The sequence below is a fragment of the Hylobates moloch genome, unplaced genomic scaffold (genome assembly GCF_009828535.3).
Source record: "Hylobates moloch isolate HMO894 unplaced genomic scaffold, HMol_V3 SCAFFOLD_6, whole genome shotgun sequence".
Classification (NCBI taxonomy): Eukaryota; Metazoa; Chordata; class Mammalia; order Primates; family Hylobatidae; genus Hylobates; species Hylobates moloch.
In genome coordinates, this window is record NW_026652281.1 from 115,173,396 (window position 1) to 115,193,765 (window position 20,370).

The window sequence follows — 20,370 nt, forward strand, 5'->3', positions numbered from 1 at the left end:
CTCCTCCCATTCTGTGCTCCCTGCCATCACCCTGCAGCTGCTGCCCAGGACGCCTGAGGAAAGGATTCCCTCTGGAGCTGATGGCAGTGGTGCTTTGGAAAGTGCCGGCAGGGGGTAGACTATAAAAACAATTTGGTCTGGGAACAAAAGGCATCAATCATAGCAGTGTCATCAACTCTTGATTTGGATGGGGAGAGAGAAATTTCTTGGATCACCCTGGAAGCAGGAAAGGAAGAGGTATCATTTTATTTAGTCATCTCCACTTTCCTGTGTACTAGAGGCTCTAATTAAATTAATGGGAAAGTTAATGCATGACTGCTTCACAAAGATCTTTTTCTTTGGTCATGTCCTTTGGCGAGGTGGAAGAAAGCTATATAAAATTGCCAGAAATCACTGGACTCTATCTTTAGAAATAACTTCTCTGTTAAGTAAATTTCTCTCATAAGCCTGGGAGTTTCTGAGATTTAATTAACTTTTGGAACATAATTGTGGGTCTCAAATGAAAGGTGTAAAGACAATATAGAGAATGTTACTAGTAAAGGGACTAACAAAAACAAAGAACCCAAGGAAAGCAATTGAAGTCACAGAAAATAGCAAACTGAGAAGAACTGGACCATCTCTGAATCAAAAATCAAATCTTAGACCAGGTGCAGTGGCTCATGCCTGTAATCTGAACACTTTGAGAGGCCAAAGCAGAAGAATAGCTTGAGCCCAGGAGTAAAAGACCAGCCTAGGCAACGTAGTGAGATCCCATCTCTACAAAAAAAAAAATTTAATTAGCTGGGTGTGGTGGCTCATGCCTGTAGTCCCAACTACTCAAGAGGCTGAGGTGGGAGGACCACTTGAGCCCAGGAGGTCAAGGCTGCAGTGAGCTATGACAGTGTTACTGCACTCCAGCCTGGGTGACAGAATAAGACCCTATATCAAAAAGAAAAATAATAATAAAAGCATCATCTGAATCGTTCTTATAAAGAGTTAACTGCATAAGAGAAGTGGCAGTATTTCCGAGTTGGGAGAGTACTTCTCAAATACTTTGTAAGTTTCAAATCAAGCTTATCCATGACACCCTTAACACAGGACAGACAAGTTATTGCCCTGGGCTCCTTTCTCCAAGCACTATCTCATGCTCCAAAATCCCACACCCACACCCCCCATGCCCATGCCACACACATGCACACAAATAGAAACTTAAGTAGGAATGCCGAGGTTAGACATGTACCATTTATTCTGGCTAAGTACAAGAAGATTGGCAAGAGGCCTGGGAAGAGGGGGCTTCAAGATGCCATTCCAGATCTAAACTTCTAAAGAAAAAAAAGAGGAATCTAAACTTCTGTTTAGTTTCAAGTTGTAAGAGAGCTGCATGCTTGCTTGCTTTTTTGTCTCTTTAGTTCGAGTCCTGGAGAAAGGAACCAAACAAAGTGACATAATCATGCTTAACAAGGATGCCATACTATGATTCAGTGTGATAAAAATGCATTAAGGCACCAGTACTTAACAACCACAAATGCATGCACAGTACTTTGGTAACACCTAACAGGTTATGTTGGAAGACAGACTTCTCCTCTTCTAGTTATTTTGGAAGTAAACAAGAAGGCAGACTTCTCATTTTCCTACTCACCCTATGCTACACTTCCCAGTTCCTGGCCCATGAAGTAAGGAAATCAAATGTGTGCAAAATTAAAGAATTCCATGATAACTATGTTATTTTCCATTTGCATGTGCATTTGTCTATCGATCCCTAAAATATATCTTAAATTAGTCTGCTTTTCTCCACTTTTCCCCCTCCATTTTATTTTTATTTATTTATTTTTTTTGAGACAGGGTCTAGCACTGACGCCCAGGCTGGACTGCAGTAACACAATCATGGCTCACTGCAGCCTTGACCTTCCGAGCTTAAATGATCCTCCTGCCTCAGCCTCACGAGTAGCTGGGACTACAGGCGTGCACCACTATGTCCGGCTAATTTTTGTATTTTTACTAGAGACGTGGTTTCCCCATGTTGCCCAGGCTGGTCTCAAAACTACTGGGCTCAAGCAATTGGCCCACCTCAGTCTCCCAAAGCGTTGGAATTACAGGCATGAGCCACCGCACTCAGCTCCTGCTCCATTAAAAAAAAAAAAAAAAAAAAAGGAAAAAAAAAAACGCGAATGGGCGAATGGCAGGTCTGGATTGGAGGTGACTACCGGCATGGAATCTTTTTCTTTCTTTCTTTTTTTCTTTCTTTCTTTCTTTCTCTTTATTTCTTTCCTTCCTTCCTTCCTTCCCTCCCTCCTTTCCTTCCTTCCTTCCTTCCTTTCGTTTGATATTTTTTGACAGAATCTCCCTCTGTCCCCTAGGCTGGAGAGCACTGGTGTGATTATGGCTTACCGCAGCCTTGACCTCCTGGGCTCAAGCAATCCTCCCGCCTCAGCTTCCGAAGTGGCTGGGACCAGAAGTGCAGGCCACTACACCCAGCTAATTTTTATACTTTTTGTGGAGACGTGGTTTTGCTATGTTGCCCAGGCTGGTCTTGAACTCCTGGCCTCAAGTGATCCTCCTGCTCTGGCCTCCCAAAGTGCTGGGAGTATAGGCGTGAGCCACCACACCCAGTTGGAATTTTTTGCTATACACAGTGCTGCCTTTTTTTTCTTTCCTCCATGACAGAGACTTTGAATGTGGAAATGACCTCCTAAAGCTGTCACACTGGAATCCTACGGTAAAAATGATTTGCTTTTTCCTATATGTCCTTGGTCATTGCTAAAAAATATAACAATTTATTATTTATCTTTATTTTTAAGATTTTGGTTTGTTCTCCCAACACTGATGCTAAAGGTGTTTTGAAATACAGTGGGCACGCAGTCTCAGAAGGAATAAGTCCAAAACTTCAGAAAAATACCAACAGTGAGAACTTGCAAAACATCTTAGCAACTGACAGCTTAAACACAGTCCATTAATAAGGAAGTGTTGCCAGCCCTTTAAAGCTGACATTTGTTACAACATTTATTTTTCGTAATCTTAATGTTTCTTTTAATTACAAAAGTAGTTACATAAATGCTGTAGAAAAATTTAAAATACAGCTAAGCAAAAGAAGAAAAATAAAATATTTCTACCATCCAGAGATTATAGATAATAACACTTGAGTGGGTATCCTTCTACATGTTATTCTAAACACATTTATTTATTCATTTTTTAATCTAAATGAGAACACATGACTGGGCACAATGGCTCATGCCTACAAACCTAACACTTTGGGAGGCCGAGGCAGGAGGATTGCATGAACCCAGGAGTTTGAGACCAGCCTGGGCAACATAGTGGGACCCTATCTTATTAAAACAAAAACAAAACCAAATGGGCGTACACTGTGCGTATTGCTTTGTAACACGCTTTTTTTCAGCTAACGATCTTTCTGTTTTCTTTTTGTTTTTACATTTTCTTACATTATACTTTCTTTTTTTTTTTTTTTTTTTTTTTTTTTTTTTTTTTTTTTTTTTTTTTTTTTTTTGAGACGGAGTCTTGCTCTATCGCCCAGGCTGGAGTGCAGTGGCGCGATCTCGGCTCACTGCAAGCTCCGCCCCCTGGGTTCATACCATTCTCCTGCCTCAGCCTCCCGAGTAGCTGGGAATACAGGCGCCCGCCACTACGCCCGGCTAATTTTTTGTATATTTAGTAGAGACGGTGTTTCACCGTGTTAGCCAGGATGGTCTCGATCTCCTGACCTCGTGATCCACCCGCCTCGGCCTCCCAAAGTGCTGGGATTACAGGCGTGAGCCACTAAGACCGGCTATGATTGTGGTTTTTGCCATTGTTTTTTAATGGCAAAAATCATAATTGCTTTTGCACCAGCCTAATAGTTATCCAAGTGATTAGTTTAAGATCATCCCCTGGTTCTGGACATTTTCAATATACCAAAAAATTATTTATATACTTACACCTTTCTATTTTTTATGTTTTACATCAAAGAGGTAATGTGATGATGCTGTAACAAGGTTTGAGGGAAGCATATCTCACACATGAGCATGAAACCAAATCATCATGCTTATGGACTACAAAAGGACCTATGCCTTTTAAACTAGACTGTCTCAACTGTGCATTAATTATGTATCTAGATATAGGATATGTGCTTGGGAAAATGTATAACTAAACTTTATGTCTTACTTCTCAAACTTAAGAAAAACATCTAGCAACATCTTACATCAGTTTTCCATTACCTAGTGTTACATCATTGTGAAAATCATACTCTAAGCCTATATTTTACCTTAATGTTATCTGCTTCATAGAATAGTTATTCCTTTAACACTTATTTTTAAGAAATAAATTTATTTTACTTGTAGTTACTTAAACCCTAGAAACAATTTTTTCAAACAGTAGAAGTACAGCCTTTTACAATAAGATAGTTCATGATTTGTTCTTTGGAGGATTTTTTTTTAATAAGGTTCTTCTACAATTGGATGGTGACAAAGTTTGGGTTTGTTAGGATTATTTTTCAGCAGCCAGTCAGCTAGCCAAATCTATGGGAAAAAAAAACAACCTAAGTTAAGAAACAGTTATATATTTCCTTTCAATATATACTATATCAATTGGAAACTTAAAACAGTTTTCAAAATCACTTTAAGAAAATGACCATTAAAAATGGAAACATTTGGATTTACATTATGCAAGATTGTCAAGAATAGATCCAAACTGGAAAGAAAGAAGTAAAACTATCTCTATTCACAGATGGCATAAACCTATATGTGGAAAACCCTAAGGAATTTACAAGGAAGCCACTACAGCTAATAAATTCAGCAAAGATGTAGGTTACAATACACAAAAATCAATTGTATTTCTATACATCAGCAATGACAGTACAAAAAAATTTAAAAATCAATTTCATTTACAGTAGCATAAAGACAAACAAAATGCCAAGGGATAAATTTAACCCAAGAAGTGAAAGGCTTATACATTAAGAACTGTAAAATATTGCTGAAAGAAATTAAAGAATACCTAAATAAATGAGAAGACATTATTTTTCACGGATACAAAGACTTGATATTGTTAAGATGTCAATACTACCCAAAGCAATCTACAGATCCAGTGCAGCTCTTGCCGAATGTCCAACAAGCTTTTTTTGCAGAAATGGAAAGCCAATCCTCAAATTCATATGAAATTGCAAGGGGTTCTGAGGAACCAAAACAATCATGAAAAAGAATAAAGTTGGGCCGGGCGCGGTGGCTCACGCCTGTAATCTCAGCACTTTGGGAGGCCAAGGTGGGTGGATCACGAGGTCAGGAGATCGAGACCATCCCGGCTAACACGGTGAAACCCCGTCTCTACTAAAAATACAAAAAATTAGCCGGGCGTGGTGGCGGGCACCTGTAGTCCCAGCTACTCAGGAGGCTGAGGCAGGAGAATGGCATGAACCTGGGAGGCGGAGCTTGCAGTGAGCCGAGATCGCGCCACTGCACCCCAGCCTGGGAGACAGAGCAAGACTCCATCTCAAAAAAAAAAAAAAAGAACAAAGAACAAAAGAACAAAGATGAAGGACTGACTTGTACTCTCAACTTCAAAACCTTCTACAAAGCTACAGAAAAAAAAAAAAAAAAAAAAAAAAAAAAGAAAAGAAAGAAAGAAAGAAAAGAAAAAATCTTAAAAGAAAACATAAAACATAGGGGTAAATTTTCATTACCTTGGATTTGGATTTCACAATGGATTCTTAGACATGACATCAAAAGAACGAGAAATAAAAGAAAAAATAAATAAATTGGATTTCATCAAATGAAAAATGTTTATACATTAAAGGACATCATCAAGAAAGTGAAAAGACAACCTACAAAATGGAAGACAATATTTGCAAATCATGTATCTAATAAGGGTTTAATATCTAGAAATATAAAGAACTTTAACTCAACAAAAAGACAACCCAGTTTAAAAATGGGCAAAGGACTTGAATTTGAATAGACATTTCTTCAAAGAAGGTATACAAATGGCCAACAAGCTCATGAAAAGATGCTCAACATTAGTCATTAGGGAAATGCAGATCAAAACCACCGTGAGAAACCATTTTGTGTTATCTACTAGCATGGCTACAAAAAAAAAAAGAAAGATAGATCGGGCGCGGTGGCTCACACCTGTAATCCCAGCACTTTGGGAGGCCAAGGCAGGCGGATCACCTGAGGTCGGGAGTTCAAGACCAGCCTGGCCAACATGAAGAAACCCTGTCTCTACTAAAAATACAAAAATTACCCGGGCGTGGTGGCATTCGCCTGTAAATCCCAGCTACTCAGGAGGCTGAGGCAGGAGAATCACTTGAATCTGGGAGGCAGAGGTTGCAGTGAGCCCAGATCGTGCCTCTGCATTCCAGCCTGGGCGACAGAGTGAGACTCCGTCTCAAAAAATAATAATAATAATAATAAATAAATAAAACACAGCAAGAAAATAATAAGTAATCAATAATTACACATATCTAACATGTATATAAAATACCTTCTATAAATGTTTATTTTAAAAAGGTTCTCAATATTTGCAGTATTTCATTTATTTACTTATTTATTTTTTGAGATGGAGTCTCGCTCTGTTGCCCAGGCTGGAGTGCAGTGGCATGATCTCGGCTCACTGCAAGCTCCGCCTCCTGGGTTCACACCATTCTCCTGCTGCAGCCTCTCCGAGTAGCTGGGACTACAGGCGCCCACCACCATGCCCGGCTAATTTTTTATATTTTTAGTAGAGATGGGGTTTCACCGTGTTAGCCAGGATGGTCTTGATCTCGACCTAGTGATCCACCCACCTCGGCCTCCCAAAGTGCTGGGATAACAGGCGTGAGCCACTGCACCCAGCTATATTTGCAGTATTTCAAAGGACACAATGTCTTAAACATGAAAACTACAGACAATTTATAGACAATTTTTTTTTTTTTGAGATGGAGTCTCGCTGTCACCCAGGCTGGAGTGCAGTGGCACAATCTCGGCTCACTGCAACCTCTGCCTCTGGGTTCAAGTGATTCTCCTGCCTCAGTCTCCTGAGTAGCTGGGATTACAAGCACGTGCCACCACGCCTGGCTAATTTTTATACGTTGAGTAGAGACAGGGTTTCACCATGTTGGCCAGGCTGGTCTCAAACTCCTGACCTCCTGATCTGCCTGCCTTGGCCTCCCAAAGTGCTGAGATTACAGGCGTGAGCCACCGTGCCTGGTGACAATATTCTTAAGTGTGAATAAAAATATTTCTTACCAAAGGATCTGCTGGTTTTTGCTTACAAAGCTCTGTGAGTCCTTCAAGCAGAGTTGGCATTATATGTAAATTTAAATAGTCCTTAGCAGCTTGTCCAATTGGAATGGGCTCAACAATCACTGCAAATACAAAAGTATTCTCATCGATGCAAACATAATGATTAAATACTATACAATCATTAAAAAGGCTCTTTTTAAAGAACTTTTCTCTGTTTTGTTTTTTTTTTTTTTTGAGACGGAGTCTCGCTCTTTCACCCAGGCTGGAGTGCAGTGGTACGATCTCGGCTCATTGCAGGCTCTGCCCCCCGTGGTTCACGCCATTCTCCTGCCTCAGCCTCCCGCATAGCTGGGACTACAGGTGCCCACCACCTCGCCCGGCTAATTTTTTGTATTTTTAGTAGAGACGGGGTTTCGTCGTGTTAGCCAGGATGGTCTCGATCTCCTGACCTCGTGATCCACCCGCCTCGGCCTCCCAAAATGCTGGGATTACAGGCGTGAGCCACCGCACCCAGCCTCTCTGGTTTTTGTATGTTTTTTTGAGATGGAGTCTCACTCTGTTGCCCGGGCTGGAGTGCGATGATGCAATCTCAGATCACTGCAACCTCCTCCTGGGTTCAAGTGATTCTCCCATCTCAGCCTTCCGGGTAGCTGGGACCACAGGTCCGCATCACCACACCCTGCTAACTTTTGTATTTTTATTTATTTTTATTTTTATTATTATTTTTTATTTTTTGAGACAGAATCTCGCTCTGTTGCCCAGGCTGGAATGCAGTGGCACGATCTCAGCTCACTGCAACCTCCGACTCCTGAATTCAAGTAATTCTCCTGCCTCAGCCTCCTAAGTAGCTGGGATTACAGGAGTGTGCCACCATGCCCGGCTAATTTTTGTACGTTGAGTAGAGACAGGGTTTCACCATGTTGGCCAGGCTGGTCTCAAACTCCTTACCTAAGGTAATCCGCCTGCCTTGGCCTCCCAAGTGCTAGGATTGCAGGCATGAGCCACCGTGCTCGGCCCTAATTTCTGTATTTTTAGTAGAGATGGGGTTTCACCACGTTGGCCACACTGGTCTTGAACTCCTAACGTCAAATAATCTGCCTGCCTCAGCCTCCCAAAGTGCTGAGATTACAGGCATGAGCCACTGCAACCAGCCTGTTTTCTTTTTCTTTTTCTTTCTTTTTTTTTTTTTTTTTTTTGAGACAGAGTTTCACTCTTGTCACCCAGGCTGGAGTGCAGTGGCACAATCTCAGTTCACTGCAACCCCATCTCCCGGGTTCAAGCGATTCTCCTGCCTCAGCCTCCTGAGTAGAACCAGCCTCAGTTTTCAGTTGGGATGTTTCTCTTATTATTTAGACATACGAGTTCTTTATATATTCTAGTTACAAGTTCTTTATATTATTTGATGATATTTTTTCCCAGTCTGTTGCCTACCTATCTTTTCATATTTTTAAAAATTTAACTTTTTTTTTTTTTTTGACACACGGTCTTGCTCCATTGCCCAGTCTGGAGTGTGGTGGTGTGAGCACAGCTCACTGCAGCCTCGAACTCCTGGGCTGAAGCATCCTCTGGCCTCAGCCTTCCAAGTAGCTGGGCCTGCAAGTGTGTGCCACCACACCCAGCTTTTTTTTTTAAGTTTTTAGAGACAGGGTGTCACTCACTATGTCACTCACGCTGGTCTCAAACTCCTAGCCTCAAGCAATCCTTCCACCTCAGCCTCCTGAATAGCTGGATTTACAGGTGCAAACCACTGCTCCCAGCTCTTTTCATATTCTTTTTTTTTTTTTTTTTTTTTTTTGACGGAGTCTTTGTCGCCAGGCTGGAGTGCAGTGCCGCGATCTCAGCTCACTGCAAGCTCCGCCTCCTGGGTTCACGCCATTCTCCTGCCTCAGCCTCCTGAGTAGCGGGGACTACAGGCGCTCACCACTAATTAGCCCGCCTAATTTTTTGTATTTTTTAGTAGAGACGGAGTTTCACCGTGTTAGCCAGGATGGTCTTGATCTCCTGACCTCGTGATCCGCCCGCCTCGGCCTCCCAAAGTGCTGGAATTACAGGCATGAGCCATCTCGCCCAGCCTCTTTTCACATTCTTGATGTCTTTTGAAGCACAAAAGCTTTTAATTTGATTTAGTCCAATTTATCAATATTTTCTTTTATGGATCTTGCTTTTGATGTCATTTTAAGAACTCTTTGTCCAACTCCAGTTACAAAGATTTTCTCGTTTTATTTTAGATGTTTTTACATTGAAGTCTGTGATCTATTTTGAGTTAATTTTTGGGTATGCTATGAAAAAAGGGTCTAAGTTCTTTTTGTTTTTATGTGACTATCATGCCATCCTGGCACCATATACAGACTTTCCTCAACTTACATGGGTTACATCCCAATAAACCCATCATAAGTTGAAAATACCATTAAGTCAAAAACACATTTAATACACCTAGCCTATTGAACATCATAGCATAGCACAGCCTACTTTAAATGTGCTAAGAACATTTACATTAGCCTACAGTTGGGCAAAATCATCTAACACAAAGCAAATTTTATATAAATAACATTTTCTATATAATATACATATATTATGAGCTGGGCACAGTGGTTCACACCTGTAGTCCTAGCTCCTTGAGAGGCTGAGACAGTAGGATTACCTGAAGCCATGAGTTTGAGACCATCTGGGCAACAAAGCAAGACTCTATCTCTTTAAAAAAAAAAAAAAAAAAAAGACATATATATATCTTTTTGGGGGGAGGATCTCTTGAGGCCAGGAGTTCAATACCAGTCGGGCAATATGGCAAGACCGCCTTTCTACAACAAAAAAATTCAAAAAGTAGCTAGGCACGGTGGTGTATGCCTGTAGTCTCAGCTACTCAGGAGGTTGAGGTGGGAGAATGCTTGAGCCCAGGAGGTCAGGCTGTAGTGGGTACCACTGCACTTCAGCCTGGGTGACAGAGAGAGACCCTGTCTCAAAAAAAAAAAAAAAAAAACGAGCCAGGCGCGGTGGCTCACGCTTGTAATTCCAGCACTTTGGGAGGCTGAGACGGGCGGATCATGAGGTCAGGAGATCGAGACCACGGTGAAACCCCGTCTCTACTAAAAATACAAAAAAAAATTAGCCGGGTGTGGTGGCGGGCACCCGTAGTCCCAGCTACTCGGAGAGGCTGAGGCAGGAGAATGGCGTGAACCCGGGAGGCGGAGCTTGCAGTGAGCCGAGATTGCGCCACTACACTCCAGCCTGGGCGACAGAGCGAGACTCCGTCTCAAAAAAAAAAAAAAAAAAAAAAAAACCGAAACCAAAATAGAATGGTTGTATGGATACTCACCATTAATGTACACAGCTGAAAGCACCATAGTAAAGTCAAAAAACTGTAACTTGAACCGTGGTAAGTTGGGGACTGTATTGGCAAGACCATCCCTTTCTCACTGAATTGTCTAGGCACCTTTTTTGAAAGTGAATTGACCATAAGTGTAAAAGTTTATTCCTAGATTCTCAATTCTGTTCCAATAATCTATATGTGTATCTTTATATCACTGTCACACTGTCTTATAATTGTGGCTTTGCAGTGTTTCAAAATCAGATAGTGGAAGTCTTCCAACTTTGTTCTTCTTTTCCAAAATTGAGTTCTTTGCAATTTTACTGAATTTTAAACTCAGCTTGTCAATTTCTACATAAAAGTAAGCATGGACTTTTAAAAGGATTACATTAAAATTTTCTTTAATTTTTTTTTTCTTGTAGAGATGAGGTCTCACTTTGTTGCCCAGGCTGGTCTCCTACTCCTAGACTGAAGCAATCCTCCTGCCTCAGCCTCCCAAAGTGTTGAGATTACAGACATGAGCCACTGCACCCAACCCAAAACTGTTAATTAATTTAGAAAGAATTGCCATCTTAACAATATTGAGTCTTCCAATCCATTAATATGGAATATCTATTTATTTAGATATTTTAAAATTTCTCTCAGCAATGTTTTTTGTTTTTCAGTGTACAAGAATTGCACTTTTGTTAAATTTATGCCTAAATATGGCCGGGCGTGGTGGCTCACACCTGTAATCCCAGCACTTTGGGAAGCCAAGGCAGGTGGATCACCTGAAGTCAAGAGTTTGAGACCAGCCTTCCCAACATGGCGAAACCCTGTCTCTACTAAAAATACAAAAAATTAGCTGGGCGTGGTGCTGGGTGCCTGTAATCCCAGCTACTTGGGAGGCTGAAGCAGGAGAATCGCTTGAACCCAGGAGGCAGAGGTTGCAGTGAGCCAAGATCGGGCCACTGCACTCCAGCCTGGGTGACAAGAGCAAAACTCTGTCTCTAAAAAAAAAAAAAAAAAAAAAAAATTATGCCTAAATATTATATTATTTTTAATGCCATTGTGAATGGAATTTTCCCTTTTTTGCAGCTTTATTGAAGTATTATTGATGTACACAAAATTGCACACAATTAATGTATACAATTTTTTTCTCAATATGGGCAAATGTTTTATTCATATATTATATAAAGTTCTTTATGCCAATTTATCAGGTACTAATTAATCATTAAACAAAAATTTTTTTAATTTTTTTTTTTTTTGAGACATGGTCTTGCTCTGTTGCCCAGGCTGGAGAGCAGTGGTGCGATCTCAGTTAGTGAACCTCTGCCTCCCGGATTCAAGCAATTCTCCTGCCTCAGCCTCCTGAGTAGCTGGGATTACAGATGCATGCCACTATGCCAGGCTAATTTTTTTTTATTTTTAGTACAGATGGGGTTTCACTATGTTGGCTAGTCTGGTCTTGAACTCCTGATCTCAAGTGATCTGCCCATGTCAGGCTCCCAAAGTGCTGGGATTACAGGCGTGAGCCACCACCCCTGGCCCCCCAAATTTTTTTTAACTTATAAGTGTACTTAAAATTTCTTTTTATTTTAAAAGCCTGTCATTCTTGCACAGGGGCCATGCTAATCTTCTCTGTATCATTCCAATTTTAGTGTATGTGCTGAAGTGAGCACAACAAATTTTTTAATAGATAAAAAATATTGTATACATTTATTGTGTACATGTTGTTTTGAAATATGTAAACACTATGGAAAGACTAAATCAAGCTAATTAACATATGCATTACCTCAAATACTTATCTTTTTTTGTGGTGAGAACACTTAAAATCTACTGTCTTAGCAATTTTCAACAAAATACATTATTATTAACTATAGTCACCATGTTGTTATACTAGATCTCTCTAACTTATTCCTACTATCGTAGGAATAAGTATCCTTTGATCAACATTTCCATCCCCTACTCTCTCTTGCAAGCTCCTGGTGGCCACCATTCTACTCTCTGAGTTCAAGATTTTTTAGATTCCACATATAAGTGAGATCATGTGGTATTTGTCTTTCTGTGCCTGGCTTATTTCACTTAATATAATGTCCTCCAGGTTCCTCCATGTTGTCAAAAATGACAGAATCTCTTCCTTTTTAAGGCTGAATAGTATTACATTGTGTATATATACCACATTTTCTTTATCCATTAACCCACTGATGGGACACTTAGGTTGATTCCATATCTTGGTTATTGTGAATAATGCCGCAATGAACATTATTGTGGTTCATTGGTGCAGGTATCTTTTCAAGATCCTGATTCAATTCTTTCAGATATATATATCCAGCAGTGGGATTGTTAGATCGTGTAACAGTTTTATTTTTAGTTTCTTGAGGAACTTCCATACTGTCTTCCATAGTGGCGGCACCATTTCAAATCCCCACCAGATGTGTACAAGCGTTCCAATTTCTCTATATGCTTGCCAATATTTACCTCTTTTTCTTTTGATAATAGCCATCCTAACGTGTGAAGTGATATCTCACCGTGGTTTTGATCTGTATTTCCCTGATGATTAGTGATTTTGAGCACCTTTTTTTTTTTTTGAGATGGAGTCTTGCTCTTGTTGCCCAGGCTGGGGTGCAATGGCGCAATCTTGGCTCACTGCAACCTCCACCTCCTGGGTTCAAGTGGTTCTCCTGCCTCAGCCTCCTGAGTAGCTGGTATTATAGGCACGTGCCACCACACCTGGCTAATTTTTTGTATTGTTTTAGTAGAGATGGGGCTTCACTTTGTTGACCAGTTTGGTCTTGAATTCCTGACCTCAGGTGATCTGCCAGCCTCGGCCTCCCAAAGTGCTGGGATTACAGGCGTGAGCCACCACACCCGGCCTTAAGCACCTTTTCATATACTTGTTGGTTATTTGTATGTCTTCTTTAGAAAAATGTCTATTCAAGTCCTTTGCCCATTTTTTAATTAGGTTATTTAGGGGTTTTTTTGGATATTGATTTGTAAGAGTTCCTTATATATTTTAGACATTAACCCCTTATCAGATATATGGTTTGCAAATATTTTCTTCCCTGGAATTGTTTTCTTAATTTCATTAGTGACTTACTCATTTAATTTATTGAGAAGGTCTCACTCTGTCACCCAAGTGAAGTACAGCAGCGCAAATGCAGCTCACTGTGGCCTCGACCTGCTGGGCTCAAGTGAATCTCCCACCTCAGCCTCCCAAGTAGCTGTGACCACAGGTGTACACCACCACCCCCAGCTAATTTTTTGTATTTTTGGTAGAGACAGTGTCTTGCCATATTGCCCAGGCTGCTCTCAAACTTCTGGGCTCAAGCAATCCTCCTGCCTCTGCCTTCCAAAGTGTTGGAATTACAAGTGCGAGCCACCATGCCAGGCTAGGGCTGAATAAATTAACGAGAGAATAAAAAGAGTGTTTTCATGTTTCTTACATGGATGAACTTTAAGCCTTTAAGTTTTCTCTCATCCTTGTTTTATTTATTTGTTCGTTTGTTTGTTTGAGACAGGGTCTCACTCTGTTGTCCCGGCTGGAGCACTCTGGTGCCATTACAGCTCAAACAGCCTTAACCTCCTAGGCTCCAGTGATCCTCCCACTTCAGCCTCCAGAGTAGCTAGGACTACAGACATGGGCCATCATGCCCAGCTAATTTTTTATTTTTTGTAAAGATGAGATCTTGCTACGTTGCCCAGGCTGGTCTCCAACTCCTGGACTCAAGTGATTCTCCCGCCTCAGCCTCACAAAGTGTTGGAATCACGGGTGTGCGCCACCACACCCAGCCTGTATATTTATTTTCAAATAGAATTATTTTGATAGCAGGGATATCTTCTTATTCATCTTTGCATTTATGGCAAATAGTAGGCAACTTAATAAATTTGTTGAAGAAATGGAATACAGCAAAACTTTGAATTAGCCATTTCTATTAAAAGGGAAAGGAGACCAGCCTGGGTAATGTAGTGAGACCCCATCTCCATAAAAAAATTTAAAAACTAGCCGAGCATGGTGGTACACACCTGTAGTCCCAGCTACTCAAGAGGCTGAGGTAGGAGGATTGCTTGAGGACAAGAGTTTAAGGTTGTAGTGAGCTATGATTGCACTATTGCATTTCATCTGGAGTGACATGGAGAGACCCTGTGACCACCCCCCAGAAAAAAGGGAAAAAAGAGAGCATTACTTTTTTCTTTTCTTTTCTCTTTTTTGAGACAGTCTCACTCTGTCGCCCAGGCTGGAGTACAGTGGTACAATCTCGGCTCACTGTAACCTCTGCCTCCCAGGTTCAAGCAATTCTCCTGCCTCAGCCTTCTGAGTAGCTGAGATTACAAGCGTGCGCCACCATGCCTGGCTAATTTTGTATTTTTAGTAGAGACAGGGTTTTACCACGCTGGCCAGGCTGGTCTTGAACTCCCAACTTCAAGTGATCCCTCCGCCTCAGCTTCCCAAAGTGCTGTGATTACGGGTGCGAGCCACCGCGTCCAGCCAGCCAAGGGTTAAGAACATGTCTCTGAATATCTTGATAACTTGCTTGAGTGAATCATCGTATAAAGTTTTGCACATAGTTGTTCATCAACTGCTAAGTAAGAGACGCTCATACCACAAACTGAGTACTTGCTCCAAAGAAATTCACTGCAAAAGATCTGCAATGTGCTAAGTAATTAATGATTTTATATTTATCCTACAACTTGCTGCTTCTCACATGTCTAACTATATCTCTAAACTCATGCCTAGAGGATTAATTTAATGAGTAAAATCAAAGGCAGTTTGCCCAGTTGGCTGGGCACAGTGGCTCATACCTGTAATCCCAACACTTTGGAAGGCAGGTGGGAGTATTGCTTGAGCCCAAGAGTGGCCTGGGAAACACGGCAAAATTCTGTTTCTACAAAAAACGTGAAAAACTAGCCGGATGTGGTGGTGCATGCCTGGGGTTCCAGCTACTCCAAAGGCTGAGGTGGGAAGATTACTTGAGTCTGCGAGGTCAAGGCTGCAGTGAGCTATGATTGTGCTAATGCACTCTGGCCTGGGCAACAGAGTGAGACTCTATCTAAAAAAAAAAAGAAAGAAAGAAAGAAAGAGAAAAGAAAGAAAATTACAGTTTAGGAATATAATCCTATGAGTAAGAAGAGCTTCCAAATATACCTTCTATTTAAGATAAAATGAATTTTTATTCTGTTTTATTTAAAAGCTAAAGAGAAGTCAGGCATGATGGTTCATGCCTATAATCCCGACATTTTGGGAGGTAGAGGCAGCAGTATTGCTTGAGCCCAGGAGTTCAAGACCAGCCTGGGCAACGTAGTGAGATTTCATGTCTATAGAAAATATAAAAATTAGCCGGGCGTGGTGATATGCGCCTGTGGTTCCAGCTACTCAAAGGCTGAGGCGGGAGGATCACTTGAGCCCAGAAGGTCAAGGCTGCCGTGAGTCGTGATCATGCTACTGCACTCCAGCCTGGGTGACAGAGTAAGACTCCATCTCAAATAGATAAATAAATAATAAAAGCTAAGAAGCCAAAGTCTAATTCACTTGTAAGACTAATATAAAGTGCTACCACATTAAAAAGACCTCTCGCTGGGCACGGTAGCTCACTCCTGTAATCCCAGTGTTTTGGGAGGCTGAGGCAGGAGGACTGCTTTGAGAAAAAATATATATTTTTAAAAGTAGTTTTTGTTTGCTTGTTTAAGAATCAGGGACTTTTCAGACTGTACAGAAAGGAGGGAAGCAGGTCTTCCCCTGGGAGGATGACTGAAAGACCAGTGGAGAAAAGTTGTCAGCCCATTGTCAGGTCAGCATCAGGCCATTACCAAGCCTGCTGGCACTAAAAAGTAACAGATTAAGTATTTAAAATGTGAAATTTATTTATTTTGAATTCAGAAATTCAAACAACAGTGATACTGTTGTATCACATCAGTTATTCAAAACATGTGAAATCTCCAAAAAAAAAGAAAAAATATATATCAGGAACTTTTAAATCTCCAAGACACTTTTCAGTTTTATTTGAATGAATCTCCAGTGGAAAATACTGAGGAACAGATTTAAATGACTTAGGGAAAAATAAGTCATAACAGGAAAAATAACATACTAAAAAAAATTCAAAATTTTGCTCAATGCTTTGCATTTTTTTCCTTATAATAAAAATCACCAAATTTTATTTCTGCTCTAAAAATATTAAAAACAAACCAAAAACTTCAGTGTTCTTCCTCGTATGTCCACTTCTCAAAGGTTTACAACTTCTCTAACAGTAACGAAACAAAAAAAGGGACTAGTTATGGCCGGGCACAGTGGCTCACGCTTGTAATCCCAGCACTTTGGGAGGCCAAGGCGGGCGGATCACGACGTCAGGAGATCGAGACCACGGTGAAACCCTGTCTCTACTAAAAAATACAAAAAAATTAGCCGGGCGTAGTGGCGGGCGCCTGTAGTCCCAGCTACTCAGAGAGGCTGAGGCAGGAGAATGGCGTGAACCCGGGAGGCGGAGCTTGCAGTGAGCCGAGATTGCACCACTGTACTCCAGCCTGGGCGACAGAGCAGGACTCTGTCTCAAAAAAAAAAAAAGGGACTAGTTATTCATTTTTCAATTGCATGAGACTTTGTTAGGCAAACAGTAAATTGTTAGAGAAGACGGTAAATCAAATGTAGTTTCCTAGAGAGATTATTTTTCTCATGTGTCACAAACTCTACTGAACCTTTCAGGATAACTAGAAAGAACTGTAACACAGAAGAATATGTCTAATGTAAGAGAAAAGAAAGAAAAAAAAATTAAGCTGGGTGTGGTGGCTCACACCTGCAATCCCAGCACTTTGAGAGGCCAAGGCAGGCAGATTACTTGAGCACAGGCATTTGAGAGTATGCTGGGCAACATGGAGAGACCCCATCTCTCCAAAAGATAAAAGAAAATTAGCTGGGCATGGTGGCATGCACCTATAGTCTCAGCTACCCGGGAGGCTAAAGTGGGAGGATCACCGGAGCCCAGGAGTTTGAGGCTGCAGTGAACCAAGATTGTGCCACTGCACTTCAGCGTAGGCGACAGTGAGACACTGTCTTAAGTTTTTTTTTAATGTTAAAAATAGATAAATAAATAAAAATTAAACACTTCTCAAAAGACTCCCTAAAGGGCACAATTTAGTTGTTAGGGAAATGTCAAGTTTTCCATTTGTGGCTTCAAGTTTTTAAGTAACTACAACTTGAAAACATAACAAAATATACTGGAAAAAAAATTCTTTTATCTTCCTTCCCAGTTATATCCGCAAAATAAAAGAAAAAGCAAACAATAGCCGGGCGCGGTGGCTCACGCTTGTAATCCCAGCACTTTGGGAGGCCGAGGCGGGCGGATCATGAGGTCAGGATATCGAGACCACAGTGAAACCCCGTCTCTACTAAAAATACAAAAAATTAGCTGGGCGGGGTGGCGGGCGCCTGTAGTCCCAGCTACTCGGAGAGGCTGAGGCAGGAGAATGGCATGAACCCAGGAGGCAGAACTTGCAGTGAGCCGAGATTGCGCCACTGCACTCCAGCCTGGGTGACAGAGCGAGACTCTGTCTCAAAAAAAAAAAAAAAAAAAAAAAAAAAAGAAAGAAAAAGCAAACAATAAGGAGATGCAGTTGACAAGTTAGTCATCTGTAACTCACCTTCAGGAAACATAAAACGTATCTCTCTTTCCGCAGCAGCAAAGTCATTACTCCCATGAAGTGCATTCCTTAGGTCATCTGTGCCATAAATTGCCCTCAGACTAAAAACAAGTTAGAGATGACGTCCATCCAATATAACGTCTATTCCTTACTTTATATGCATGCATTCCACTTAAGAATTTTACAAAAGCATTGCCACTTCTTACATATGAAAGCTTCACAATTTATGTCAAATTTAAGCTTAAATTTAAGCTTATCTATCTAGATAAGGATCAAATATATTTACGTCTGCAGGAGGAATACACTGGGAAAACAGGAGTTCTCTGGATAAAAACGTGGTGTTGTTTTGTGAGAAGTAAAAAAGCAATGCACATTCAAAAGTGCAAGAACTCAATATCTTCTTGTTTCCATACATTAGCAATAATGCTGAAAATTTGAATTTCTGTTCCTGTATTACCATTAGTCTTTTAAAATACCATCCCAATTTTTCCATCTAAAAATCCTACTTCAGTGGCAGTTTAAAGGTTGAGAGAATAAGGGTAATCAACTATAAATCAGACATTCTCTGTTGCTTTTTCTGGTAGTTAGTATTAAAATAGGCATTTAACACTTTAAAATGTAAAATGGACCCCCCAGGCCCCGCCCCCCCCCAAAAAAAGCTGATTTTGGAAAACTTCCAGATAAAAAAAAAATTCCCATTACAATGAAATCAGATTTTTTTTCATTTTCACAGATGGATTCCATTCCCTGCCATCCCCCCAACCCTGAAAATTACCTGTCTGGATGTGTCTCCTTCGCTACTAAGCTATTATTTGGTCCCAAAAGTTCTAACCAATAAGAGATGGCTTTATGTCTAGCTAATATCATGGCGACAAGTGGTCCAGAACTCATGTAAGCTGTTAAATTGGGGAAAAACATTTTTCCATACTGTTCCACATAAAAGTTACTACATTGCTCAGGGCTGAGGTGTAGTTTTCTTCTCTATAAAAGACACAAAGTCAACAAAAGCATTTAAAATGACAGTTTCAATGATAGCTCATTAAAATCATTAGTAACTTGAAACTAGTACCAATCTGATTATAACTTCGAGGTTTATCTTTGTATTATGAAGAAAGAAAAGGATATAATTAAATGTATGCTGTAAATAAGATAGTAAGAAGAATTACTTAGCCTACTTAAGAAAAATTATGGCCGGGTGCAGTGGCTCATGCCTGTAGTCCTAGTACTTTGGGAGGCCGAGGTCGGTGGATTGCCTGAGGTCAGGAGTTCGAGACCAGCCTGGGCAACACGGTGAAACCCCATCTCTACTAAAATTCAAAAAATTAGCGGGGCGGGCGGTATGTGCCTGTAGTCTCAGCTACTCGGGAGGCTGAGGCAGAAGATTTGCTTGAACTCAGGAGGCAGAGGTTGCAGTGAGCCGAGACTGCACCACTGCACTCCAGCCCGGGCGACAGAGAAAAAGAAAAATTATTCCAGTTAGGAAGCCTCCCTCAGCATATGTTTTGTCAGTAACAAATTTATCGCATCTCCTTCTTAAAGTAAATAACACTTCAATTAACAAAACTGGACTTAAAATCATTCCAAATTCATGTTTCTCTATTTGTGTTACTATTTTGGGAGCTGGTCTCATTTTAGTACTTAGAAATAACAGCTAGGCACAGTGGCTCATGCCTGTAATCCCAGCATTTTGGGAGGCCAAGGCAGAAGGATCGCTTCAGCCAGCCAGGAGTTAGAGACCAGCCTAAGCAACACAGGAAGACTTTGTTTCTATGAAAAATTTTAGAATTAGTCGGGTGTGGTGGTGTGCACCTGTAGTCCCCACTACATTAGAGGTGGTGAGCCATGATAACACGACTGCACTCCAGCCTGGGCAATACAGCAGACCCTGTATCAAACAAACTAACAAAAAAAGTAACATGTAGTATAATGATGCAGTAAAAAAGTTTTTCATTTGAACGTGTGTATTCTTTACTCTGGTTCTGCCATAAATATCTTGATTCACTGTAACATTAAGAAAAATTAGGCCAGGCATGGTGGCTCAGTCTTGTAATCCCAACACTCTGGGAGGCCAAGACAGGCAGATCAATTGAGGTCAGGAGTTCGAGAAAAGTCTGGCCAACATAGTGAAACCCCATCTCTACTAAAAATACAAAAATTAGGCCAGGTGCGGTAGCTCACGCCTGCAATCCCAGCACTTTGGGAGGCCGAGGTGGGTGGATCACCTGAGATCAGGAGTTCCAGACTAGCCTGGCCAGCAGGGTGAAATTCCGTCTC

The 20,370-nt window shown here is 41.0% G+C and overlaps 1 protein-coding gene, 1 non-coding gene and 1 pseudogene across 4 annotated transcripts in view; all 3 read right to left on the bottom strand.

The window, feature by feature from the left end:
- Window positions 1-2,144: 2,144 nt before the first annotated feature.
- NME5 (NME/NM23 family member 5) overlaps window positions 2,145-20,370 on the bottom strand; it is a 28,086-nt gene continuing 9,860 nt past the window's right edge. For all 3 annotated transcript variants that reach the window (XM_032157992.2, XM_032157990.2, XM_032157991.2), the window contains 4 exons: window positions 18,872-19,077; window positions 18,097-18,197; window positions 7,185-7,303; window positions 2,145-4,487 (listed from right to left, as the gene is read on the bottom strand). In XM_032157992.2, coding sequence (XP_032013883.1) covers window positions 4,404-4,487; window positions 7,185-7,303; window positions 18,097-18,197; window positions 18,872-19,077 — 510 coding nt within the window. In that variant the 3' untranslated portion in view covers window positions 2,145-4,403. The remainder of the gene's footprint in view (window positions 4,488-7,184; window positions 7,304-18,096; window positions 18,198-18,871; window positions 19,078-20,370) is intronic.
- On the bottom strand, window positions 3,932-4,034 carry LOC116472113 (small nucleolar RNA U13). The gene has a single exon (XR_004249017.1). It is a non-coding gene; the product is annotated as a small nucleolar RNA U13 (small nucleolar RNA).
- Window positions 12,046-12,146, bottom strand: LOC116472000 (U6 spliceosomal RNA; annotated as a pseudogene).